Source organism: Theobroma cacao, chromosome 8, assembly GCF_000208745.1.
Source record: "Theobroma cacao cultivar B97-61/B2 chromosome 8, Criollo_cocoa_genome_V2, whole genome shotgun sequence".
Taxonomy (NCBI): Eukaryota; Viridiplantae; Streptophyta; class Magnoliopsida; order Malvales; family Malvaceae; genus Theobroma; species Theobroma cacao.
Window position 1 is genome coordinate 5,645,937 of NC_030857.1, and position 12,427 is coordinate 5,658,363.

General features: G+C 34.5%; 2 protein-coding genes across 2 annotated transcripts; both read right to left on the reverse strand.

Moving 5' to 3' along the window:
* On the reverse strand, positions 1,268–5,368 carry LOC18592212 (agamous-like MADS-box protein AGL104). The gene is made up of 12 exons (XM_018125631.1): positions 5,122–5,368; positions 4,235–4,288; positions 4,095–4,127; positions 3,954–3,972; positions 3,771–3,832; positions 3,607–3,634; positions 3,460–3,521; positions 3,266–3,365; positions 3,112–3,162; positions 2,903–3,009; positions 1,707–1,830; positions 1,268–1,585 (listed from the first exon to the last, which is right to left on the reverse strand). The coding sequence occupies exons 1-12, from the start codon at positions 5,304–5,306 to the stop codon at positions 1,442–1,444; spliced, it is 969 nt and encodes a 322-aa protein (XP_017981120.1). The 5' UTR covers positions 5,307–5,368; the 3' UTR covers positions 1,268–1,441.
* Positions 9,350–10,248, reverse strand: LOC18592214 (heavy metal-associated isoprenylated plant protein 22). The gene is made up of 2 exons (XM_007018807.2): positions 9,842–10,248; positions 9,350–9,697 (listed from the first exon to the last, which is right to left on the reverse strand). The coding sequence occupies exons 1-2, from the start codon at positions 9,993–9,995 to the stop codon at positions 9,402–9,404; spliced, it is 450 nt and encodes a 149-aa protein (XP_007018869.2). The 5' UTR covers positions 9,996–10,248; the 3' UTR covers positions 9,350–9,401.

The following is a 12,427-nucleotide window of genomic DNA, read 5'->3' on the forward strand; positions in this document are numbered from 1 at the left end:
AAGTTCTTTTTCCGTTGTTATCTCTTCAGTCTAATTTGGAGCATAGCATTTTGGCCTGCCCCTGTGTAAGCTGGTTCTTTACTTTGGATATGCTTTCCTTTTGTTTCTTGATTTGGTTTTTGTTTTTGGTCAGGTGGTTTATTTTGTCGAAAATTATAATCTTTGTATTGTTTAAGGTCATTTTGATTAGCTTCAGTTGAGTTTATATTATTTAAAGTTGTTTAATTTATTTAATTTTTTTTCTTTTTTTAAAACTCAACATGAATATTTATTTCACTTGATATAAAGATACTAAAACAAGTCTCTCCCATAGAAAAAAAAAATTAAGAGTAGCCAATGCAACTCTCAATGATTAGAAAGAATAAAAACAGGGCAACAAATCTACGTATCATTACTCGTTATCTATTACTTGGTACTTGTTTATTAAATTTTATGTCTGCATATCGTTATCTGTTATTCGTTACTCATTACCGTTACTTGTTACTTGTTACTCGTTTATCAAATTTTATATCTACATATCGTTATCTGTTATCCGTTACTCGTTACCGTTACCCGTTTATTAGATTCTTTTGATTTTCTCTATCATTAATCATAAATTCATCTTTATCTTTCAAAAAAATTTAACTTGATATGTTTCACAAGTATAAAAGAAAATCACGATATGTCTTCAAGTGAGAGACTATACCTAGTAGTCAAGAGGGACCAATTACAATCAATTAGGAGAGAAATTAAATACAAAATTGCAAACGAACCTTTCTCGTGAAATTGTGTCAGCATCAACATAAAAAAATCAACTTGACTTAACGTAGCCTTTTTTTTTCTTTCGTATATGAAACATCACTAGTAAACCAAAACGAATGATGAATAAAATGTTAAGATGTAGGTAAACTTGGGGATAAAGGTATATATTTGGTGAGAAGCCTTAAACCACAATTAAAAAATTATAAAAAAAATTGCTCAAACCCACATGGGGAATAAATATTTTATAATATTTAAACGTTCTAAAATTAATTTATAGTTAAACAATATATTATTAGTATTATTATTCATAATATAGTGAAATAATATTTGGAGCTAAATTGGGCAAAGAATGGATTAAAAAATCACTGCTCAAGCCTGGCCCAAATAAGCAAGGGTGGGCAACTCGTATCCCAACCCTTGGGTCAAGGGAACCAAGCTTAGCAATAATCCAAATTTACCTCAGTTATGAAGATAAAAAAGATAGTAAAATATGCAATTATTATTTTTTAATTATCTAGAAAGGCAATATGCAGAACAAATTTTGTTAAAGAAGAAAATCGGTGTACAATGGTACATTTGCATTACATAGCATGCATCTATGCGGAGGAAGCTTGGCCCAGGTTTAGAGTCTTACAACAGGAATTGAGAATTGAGGTGCAGTTGTTTTAGCACATCAAGGGCATAGAGCCAAGGGTTTGCGTCATTGCCCATTCAGCTGACGAACTCTGTTCTCATAATTTGACCCTCCATTTTCCGCTGCCTGACCATGTGAACTGTTGTTCCCTGGGATCTCCATCTGCTCGTTTGCCATCATTTCTGTCATTTCCGGACCCACCATTCCATGCTGCTTAATTTTAACATAATTAGACGATATTAAGAAGCTTTTCGTATGTGTATTACTTTGTCTAAGAGTTTTATTCCTTTGTAAACTTAAATGAAAATTTTCGTGATTCATTAGAAGGAACCTGGACATGGGAATATAAGGTTGGTGTAGAAACAAAAGGCTGAGGCCAGGGTTGGAAATCTTCGCCACTTGGATTTGAAATGCTTCCTTGCAACAATGGATCGTAGACAGTAGACGAAAGATCCCTGTCATTTTTAGAAATTCTTTTATGAATTCTTCGAAAAGGGTTACAATTGTTTTGCGTAAAAATAAGAGTATAAAAGATAAATGGATTGACACAAATATTAATCATATTAAAAGTTTTAGAAATAAGCACGAGACGTGAATTACATGAAAAATTACGTATATAGACTTGATACAATTAATTCATTTAAATACAATTAACGAATTAGATACGTAAATTATATGAATTAACTTATTTTATAATTAATTAAACTTGTCATATAAAAATTAGACATGTGAATAGGAAATGATTGTATAAAACCCGAACTCACTAATTTTATATCATCTTAGCAGCTTGTGTCCAAAATTAGCAGGTGTATCCACTAGAGGGTGCTAAGCCTTATCCCAAATTTAAACATTGAATAAACAAAAGGTAGGGAAAGGTAACCAAAGACTCCCAAAGAAAACAGAATTACTGTACTACTACCATCCCTCACTTGTTCTCTGTTCTTATGATTGAACAAGAACCTTCCCTCATCGTCTCTTCCGTCTCTCTATCTCTTGCTCAGTGGCTTGGAATAATCTGCACAGCCAAGCCGCATAGACCACTAATTAAGCTCTTAATTTGTGACACAGAAATTTCTACCACACTCTCTCAGTCTTTCCATTTTTTTTTTCTCTGTTTCTTTCTCTTATTGTTTTTTTTCTCTTTTAATTTTAGCATTTCAAGTTATCTGTTCTTCTTGGCTGGACTTGTTTTACCGGAGCAGGTAAAGAGGATTTGGAGATCCCACGGTATAGAGTTAAATGTATTGAGAGAGAAAGCTAAATCATAAACTCCATCAACTTTTTGAAATTTGGTAAGTTTACATTCATTAAACTAATCATACCATAAAACATATAAATTCGGGCATGGGTTTTTTCCTTCTTCTTTTTTTTTTCTTTTGGAAAGGGAATATCAAATTCAGCTATTAGTTTATGGTTTTGTTTTTGTATTTATTTTTGCATGATTCATTTTGCTAGAAACGATTGGGCAATTGAAGTAAAGAAAGTCTAACTACATGATACTAAAGCCTATGAAAAAATGCACTTTACCTGAGTTGATTTAAAGATGATGAAGCATCAAAGATTTGGGATTGGTTCTGACCACCATCAGGCAGCCAGTTGACAACCTCATTGTCGAAAGATGGAGGCAGCCCTTGCTGTCAATCCAATAAAATTCATAACTTCACCAATGTTGATTTCAAATCTAAATTTGTAAGTTACCCAGAGTTTTTATTTGTTTTACAGGTAAGTAACATTACCTGTATAGGAGATGGATGATAAGAAGATAAATGGTTGCTCAATAAATATTCCTGTAAACCAAAGGAATGGGGATTTCACATAAAAAATGGAAAGGAGGAAATTTTACACAAGGTAAAAAATATAAATATAATTATTTATAAGGGAAATTCCAACCTTTCTTTGCACAATATTTGCTAATGTGTCAACAAGATGTTTCTCACAGGATTCAAGCTCCCCCATGGATGTGAGCCTGAGAAGGTCAGGTTCATATGCCCTGTATTTCAAGAACCGGTAACTCACTTAGCCCAAAATTTATATGTATTCTTCCATCTTATTTTAAGTTGTAGGTGTTTCCTGATCTTAACTACCTTAGCTGTTCCTCTGCCATTTGAAGCTGCTGCTGTAACCTTACAATTTCTTCTTGGATTCCCTGTAATGAAAAACATTAACAAAACTAACAAACCATAAAAGAAGAACACATTAAGGTTGTAAGAGACTGAGAATGTTAATAATACCTCAAAATCAGAGCTAAAAGATGCAGGGCTGTTTTGGGGCACAAATCCATTGAAAAAAGAGACAAAAACTTTTCTTTATTAGATCATTTAATTAAAATAATCATACAAATGAATTTAAAATTTGTGCAAATCAACTCAAAGATAGAGATAAAAGGCAGACTAACTTGGCAAGTTGTAGAGCAATATCATTTTCACTTCTTAGCTGCTGGAGAATCCTAAGCAAGTACTGCATAAAATACAAATTCCGGAGTTTGATGACAAGCCATTCTCATAATTATTTTCATTTTCATGCAACAGGTATCTTCTCCATGCATTTTCACGCAGTAAAAGGTGAGTCACTATCTTACCTCTTTGTTTTGGATGTCACTGCAACAGAAATATAAATAAGTAAATCTCTAGATAGAACATTAACTACAGCAAAAGATTGAAAGAGGGAATGACAAGTTTTAAGGAAAAATTAAAAGAAAAAAGGGTTTAAGAGAACATACGGATGTCTGATTTGGTCCGGGAAAATCAGAGCACTGCAACACATAAGAGTAATGGGGATTATGTTACCAAGTCAACATACAAAATGGAATATAACCTTGCAGAATAATTAGTTATAGCATAAAATTGCTTAAGGGCATACTGTTCTCTTTCTTGGTCAGGGAGATCAATGTAACGCGTAAAGACATCCTCAATCCTGGTTTTGACAAGAAAAGAAAAAGGTTAAAGACTTAACAAAGTTTCCTTTGGGGGGGAAAATGTCTACATGCTTGCAGTCCAACAAATTTGAAAAATGGAAAACATGAAAGATAGAACCAACAGGCTAGTTTTTATCCTAATATTATTGAGAACGGAATGTGTTCAATGGTGCAGTCCATGGTCCTTGTCTGCAGCTTTACAGTTAAAAGTTTGTGAAAACAGGGCCAACTAATAGAGTTAAGGGCATCGGCATGCATGAATTCTTTCTTACACGCACGTAGGATTAAGTTGGACTGGGATTATTTTTAACACTAATAGTTAATTACAATATTATATATATAGGTGATTTTGCCTGCTAATTAATTATAACTCTGGATTGAACATTACTAGTACAGGTTTTCATGGAGATAATTGAAAACCGCAAGCAATTCCCAAGAGGTAGTATTTGTTGTAGTATGTTTTGTATATATATCTTCACAACAATTTTACGAAAATAACTTATAAATCACAAAAGTTTGTCGAAATTACTTGACAATATTAGTATTCTTAAACAATATAAAGGTTTGGAAATCATTGCATTCTTGAAGAGTTATCATTTTCAAGAAAATCTAGTGAAATACAGTAAGATTAAATAAGCGTAACTTTGAGGTGTAAGACAGGAAGAAACGGTAAGCTAGCCACCATCTAATAACAAAAAGGAATGAATGAATGCTAAAGAAAATAGCCCGTAGTCATAGTAATGTGTGTGTATATATATAAGGAACGAGAAGAATTAAGCATTGCAAAGGCAGGAAATAATCTGGGTAAATTAAAAGGCTGCTGTGTTTGCACCTTCTCCTGCCGGAAAAATGGCTTAGTCGGCCTGATGGAGAGAACATGATAAGAGCAATATCAATGTCACAAAGGATGGAAAGTTCATAAGCCTTCTTAATAAGCCCATTCCTACGCTTTGAAAATGTAACCTGGCGATTGGTGTTGTTTTCTATTCTCTTAATCTCCAGTTTAACACGCCCCATCTCGATCTGTGTCACCTAAATATTCTATGCTAATTAAAAAGGGAAGTTTTGAAAACTTTGGAATCAAAAGACCCTACTTTTTATTATTTTTAGAACAAGAAAATCTAAGAGAAGCCTATATATTGTCAATGCATGGACAAGAGAAGCCTGAAAACAAGGGTTGTGGTTAGATGTGAGAGAGGGGGAAAGGGAGATGGTTAAAAATGGGTGGGAGAGAGGAGAGATTGAAGGATTTATAGAGAGGGAAGGGGTCATAGATTGGAAAGGGATTATTTCAATGGTTGATTTAAACGGTTTAGTTCGTTTGGTTCCTTGCATTGCTTCCTTAGTGTTTGAGGTTTGTTGGTCAATGGGGAAATTTTTTTGGTGGTTTTCAGCCCTTAGGAGTCACACTTTTTTAACCAATGCATGCACCAATCTTCATGTCACGTTCATTTGAGGACCCAAAACTTTGGCAAACTCAAATTTCCTTATTGTCCAAAAACCTTAATTCCAATATGACATATATATATATATATATATATTTCGCATATTCCCAATGAAACAGGCCGACTTTGCGAAAGTGGTTTTGGATAATCCTAAGGTAGTACCAGGGACGGGAGTCCATGGCTAATGTTTCCAAGCTGCCAACATCTTCCCAGGAAAATACTTGTGCAAATGCGCTTCAGCATAAGAATCAGCTATCTTGTTTTATACATTCATATAATTTTCAGCAGTGAATAAATTACTTTGTTTCCGACCAGCCGAAATTTATAAGCCAATAATTAGGTATTTATGTGAATGCTCGTCATGAGCTGGGATTTTGGACTTACCGAACAAGCCTAGTTTCTTCAATATGCGGCGGTACGGTCCCGTTTGTCATCTAGTCACTGTCTAATTTCATGCTGCCCTGTAATAGTCAGAGAGGTTCCTAGCACTTTGTTTTTTTTTTTTTTTTGAAATGCTGAATTAGATTATATTCAAGCGGTCATAACCACCGCTTCCTTAAAATAACACCTGCAGCAGAACAAAAAAGGAAGCTGCAGTACCCAAAAACCTCTGATATCCCCAAAATACAAAAATATACATCCCCCCAATATCCAAAAGGTTAGCTCAACCTTCTCCATCCCATCAGGGAAAACCTGGGCAAAGAGATGGGGACTCTATACATGACAGATCACATTCACAAGACAGAAGAATACCCAAACAAAGGAACAGAGCAAAAACTCCCCTGCACAATGCCGAACCGCAAGAGGCTGGAAAACACAAGACTTCCTTTTACAGCCAACCACGCCATTTGAGCTGAACCAACGAGGTTCCCGAGCCTCCAAGGATCAGTAGAAAGGCTGCCTGCACAATAACCAGATGCAAGCACATAAAGACAACCTGCACAAAACCAGCAGATGCGACCACAAAAACCGGGAACGAAAAATAGCAGCAACCATCCAATACCCCCATTAACACAATGCAGGGGGACCTGACTCCGATGGTCTAAACATTTTTATGGAGAGGAAGTGTCTCAATTTGGATCAAGTTATACCTAATTAATCAAGGTCTCTATGAACTTCATATATATGTGCTTTGTTCGTCAATGATGATGGGTATATACCATATATATTTTTTCATTATTCGTGGTCATAATTAAAGATAATGAAAATTGTAAATAGAGAGAGAATATCCAGTGCTCTTAATTGATTGCTGTGCCATCATTTTTGTGCTTGGACTAACTTTTAATTAAAACAAAAAAGAAGGGCTCTCTGAGTTTTACGGGGTAAGACAATTTAGGCCTGCTCAATGGGACTCTAGTGAAAGACAGATTCATTGCAGAAATATACACCGAAGTGGCTTGCCTTCCTAAAACCCAACAATATTTATCTTGGGCTTAGGCTCGAACAGAATGGGCGGGCGATCCAACACGTCAAAACTATGAATTCCAGATGATGGGGTGACTTTTTCAGTGTGCTTTTTCTCCTTTCAATTGCTTTTCTTAAATGGTCGGCCCTCTTCCCCTACTACTGTTACCAAAACTTATCTTTGTATATTTTAAATCACTAATTCAACCTGCTGCATGCATATGTCGGTGCAATTTAATTTTATTACTACCAGTAGTTAAAGGAATCGTCAGCAGTATGATATCCAGCAATAAAGAGTGGTAAAATATTTTTTGGATATGGTTGAGGGGTGGGATTTCCCGAATCCAAATTGTCAACCTGGTCGGTCCTAAATTCATTTCTTGCAGGTGAATTCCGGTGTTCCAGGAGGCAATTGGGCAAAGGTATACAAACATATAGTAATATTCTTTGGGGAAATTCCTAACCTTGTCCTGCCTGCTTTCCAGCGTTGTCTTTCTTTTTTGCGTATATTAAAGTATGAAGGACCACTTCCTACAACCCGTGCTCTCCAAGTTATCCAACGTAATACCGCTGCAAATTACAATTAAAATGCACTGAATACAAGTAAATCTGTTGAACATAGAATTCCAACTATGGGCAATTCATCAATCCCAGCAACATGGAATTATGGAACTATAGTCTTACATAGGACTTTGGGAAAACTTGGTTCGGTTCTGATAACGTGCTCAAAAGGGAAAAAATTTTAAGCTAATTAAAAGCAACCTACGATAGGGCGGTAGAATAGTTATACATTAAATTAAAAGAAAGCTATATTTGAAGAAACCTGTGTGCTTGATGACATGAGATTCCTTTTTTTGAAGGATGAGTTTTTATTAATGATAAGCTGGAATGCCATGGGGAGTCTTAGACGTGGAGACTCCTGTTGGCATAGAAGCTATCTTGAGAAGAGCCTGTTCTGTTCAATTACAAAAGGAGCAGCTGCTCAAGGGGCACTTGGCAACATCTCAACACTGATAATCTCAAAAATAAGTAGAGTTCTGGATAAAACCCCTAATCAAAAGTCTAATACTAGTGAAAATGGAAGTACCAATTGCCAACTTGGTAAAAATTAATTGGGGAGTTTATTATGCACCCGAGATTAAACAAATCTCATTTTGATTAAAAATGTGAGACTAAATTTAGGAATAAATATGACATCAACTTTCCAAAAAGAAAAAAAAAATAATCTCTTACAAGATACTTAAGCAGTTAGAATTTGAAATTTCAATTTAGAAATTTCAAAACAAGAATAGTGAATTTTATAAGAGAAAAACAAACTATAATCCAAAATTTAATGGTTCTCTAAATATGCCAAAACCAAATTGATTAAATAATGTCATCTTTAAAGGAAAAAAAATTGAGAACAAGGGCAAGGTGTTGAAATAATTTTTCTAGGGATATGCCTAAGTGAAATGGTGGAATGGGTGTTAAACCCTTAATCTTCTTTTCAGAGGATAAGAAATTTTATCTTATACATTGAATTTTTTAAATCTGAATTGAACTTACAATTAAAAAATTAAACATATTTCTAGAATTGTAAATAAATTGATTGATGGACTTGTCAAGAATGCTATATTGGTCCTCAACAAGAGTTGTTATTCATTATTAATTAGATTGTCTTTTATTTTTGGGTACATATTAATTAGATTGTTGGTACATTCTTTGTCAAAAAATTTGTCTCTCTTGATATGAAAAGTATTCATTGATTCAATTTTAAACATTACATTCATATATAAATTGAAGTAATCATAAATTAATAGATCTTACTCTTAAATTATATAATATAATGAAATTTTGTTGCATTGGGATATATAGACGAATATATAACGAATTAAACCTTTTCCAAAGTAGTCTCCATAATCAAATCATGCTGGGCTCATCGTTAAACCCAGAATTAAACCAAATTTGCAGCTGTGGCCGGTCAAAGTTAGCCAAACATTACACCTCCAGCTTCAATTATTTTGTTCAGAGTTTCCTCTTATTGGTTAATGATAAGTGTCATGAACAAGGTAAAAATCCACTAGCCTCATGCAAAAGACAAACCAGGAAGGAAATGCTATAGACATCAAATAAATAGTTGTCGCTTAACGACCCGCATAATTCCCCTTTGTTCACGTCTACCGTAAACTCTCCAAGAAAAATTTAATGCAAAGATTCTTTCAAGATTCCATATTGCAAATGAACTAAAACTTTTAAATCCCCTTAATATTATTATTAAAATGATTTACATGATGGAGCAAGCATTAGGGTTTTCATCACTAAACATGTTGGTGTAACCATCATCCATGGTGGTCTCAGTGATGTTGGCAGTGACAGGAACCGCCCTGACATGATTGAGAGGCGCCTTCTTGTCATAAGCTTGAGCCACGTAAGGGTTTGCCACCAGCGTGTACGGCACATAAGGCCACAACTCCACCTTCTTCTTCGTCGACTGCGCCGCCGCCAACACCTTCTTTGCCTCTACGTAACCCGTCACCGTTGCCTTTTGTTGCTTCAAGTCCACGTCCACAGACTTAGCCCCTACAGAAATTGAAGAATTCCAAAAAGAAGAAACACAAGAACGAAATGTTATATTATATTTTGCTCAAAAAATTCGAATTTAATTCTTTCATCTAAGGAAGTGTACACTTATCATTGAACTATAGTGGAAGTTTGGCATAGTACCTTTCACTCCGGAGAGAACTTTCTTGACCTTGCGGGCACAGCCTTCACAATCCATCCTGATTTTGAGAGCTACAGTCTGTGTGTGCTTCTTCTTTTTCTTCTTCACGCTGCTAAGCAAATCAGAGATGTATTCCAAGGTGCCTTCAACTCCCATGTTCTTTTACTTCTGATGCACTTGGAGAAGGAAGAGTGTATGTCAGTATATGAAGGAAACGGTTAGCTGATTTAAATGCAAAGAGCTCAAGAGGAAGGCAAAGGTTAGAAGGGTTCGAAAAGAAGTAAAAATATATTTAATGTAGGATGGCTCTGTCTTAGGTTGAAGAAAATGACCACTCCAAACTGTTTTTCGTCTCAAAATGGACATAAAATAATTGTAACAAGAGAGAAGCGTAAAGATTTATAGAGGAGGGAGCAGGTACTCTGGGTCGTCACGGCCAGCCTGTATGGATTTATAGTGAAAAAGTAAACGGGTCTTTTTGAAAGAAAAGTAAAAAAGATTAAGTTAATTATAATATCGTTATTAATTAAGTGACTTTAATGTCGTTTTACTATTAAAATATTAGAAAGCCGGTTCTCCTAGAAGCTCCAGGAAACTTCCTTGGGGACACTGCTGATTCTCTCCCCTTGGCTATTGTTCTTTTAGAGGAACGAACACAAAAGTGACATGGTTTAAATTAAAGAGTCTTCTCTTTTTAACCTTCACTTTTAGTTGATTTTATGTAAGAGCAAATCCTGAATAGAAACCTCTTCGTTTGCAGGCCATGACCCTCATGTTCTTGGCCAAAAAAGTGGTGAAAAGCCTAAAATGGATAAAAGGGTTTAAGTGAACCTTGATTAGTTTGCCAAAGAGTTCAATGCTTTAGGAACACGAAATGTGAAAGTAAAGAAGAAAAGCGTTGTCCCATGGAAAGAGACAAATATCAAGAGTTGAAAAAATTATGAACATTTCTTTGTGTTTTTCAACCAACAAAAAGAAAAATTATAAATGTTCAAGTAAAATAATGGATCAGCGAGATGGACATCAGCAGCTGCCACGTATGGGAAGATCTGGAGTGACACGTGGGTAGAAAAGATTCCAAGGGGGTGATCCCAGGCCACGTGGAAAAGAAATTTCTCCAATGGACGGGGTTAGCTTTGAACATGTTGAAAGCAGCGTTGCTCGCTAGCGATCGTCCACTTGTGAAATTGCTTGGTTGATTGGGGTTTGATTGGGCGGTGGGACTGCACATAAGGGAGGAAATATATAAAGAAACAATAAACAAAGCTGAGATTGTATTTGGCTGCCCTGACAGATGGCAGCAAGCTTTCAGGGGTGAGTATTTTACATTACTACCTTTCTGAATCCAAATCTAAAGCTAAAAGCTGCCCCTCCTCCATGAAAATGAAGGTTTCTATTTCTTGGAATTTTTTAAACGAATTATGGACTTGTGTTGTCCTAAATTTTTCCTTTCGAAGTTGTTGGGATAAGGCCCAGATTAATTGTCGTGCAATGTTTGGTATGCCCTTAAATTTAATTATTATATACATCTTATGAAATTACTGCTTAAATTGCTTTCTTCGAGAAGCAGAATCGACCTAATTAAATTCATCTTATGGTGCTAAGATTAACTCATTGTAAGGGGAAAAATTAGGTTTGGTTTTAAAAAAAATTATAAAGCAAGAACTAACTAAATTTATGTTGAAATTAGCTTGATATCAAATCTTCAAGTTCGTAAATTTGTGGATGAAAAGAATTGTTGCAATTCCTGTATGGATAAAACCACGCGGGAACAGTGACTTTCTATGATTAATGTATCAGCAAACTAGTAGCAGATGTGTCTGTGTCCAGGTCATTCTATTCATTTAAACCAATACATCAATATTAATTGCAATGCACAGTGCTTACAACTGCCTCATTCAAGAGCTGTAGTTCCCTCTTTTATCACTAATTCATTATCCTATTTGATCAGTCAGTCAACCATATGGCCATGCAATCTAGTTCTTGAGAGTGAAGCTCTCCCAGGATCATTAAATTTTTACCAAGCCTATGCCTGTTAACCAGTAGCATTTCTGCGGCTTGCAGGCGAAGCGCTTTCCTTAATTAATGATGCAGGACTTGCTTTATGTTCTTTATACATCCCTTCGTAGCTTTCTTTGTATTGATGGGCCCTGGTCCCAAAATTTTTAAAATTTTTTATTTATTATATATTTTTAATATTTATTAAAATAAATTTTTATTTAATAATTGATATAATAAAATAATTTCATAAATCCAATTCAATTTCATCTTAATTCTTCAAGTTTCTCCGCATTTTTTTCTCTCTTTTTATTTTTTTTTTTTTTACTTTATTCTCTTTTTTGTATCTCACAATTGCAATATTTTCATTCTTAAAAAAAGTTTATGAAAACAAAAAATCATCATTGTGTAAAATTAAAAAGATGTAAAGTTTTATTTTGTTAATTTATATATTTAATTATTATATAAAATCTTGTATATGATTAAGCATAATTTTCTTAAAAATTATAGTAAATCATTTTTTCTTATTTCTTTTCAACTTATTAATCCAAAAAAATTTTAGCTTTTATTCCTATCCGACTTTTATCTTG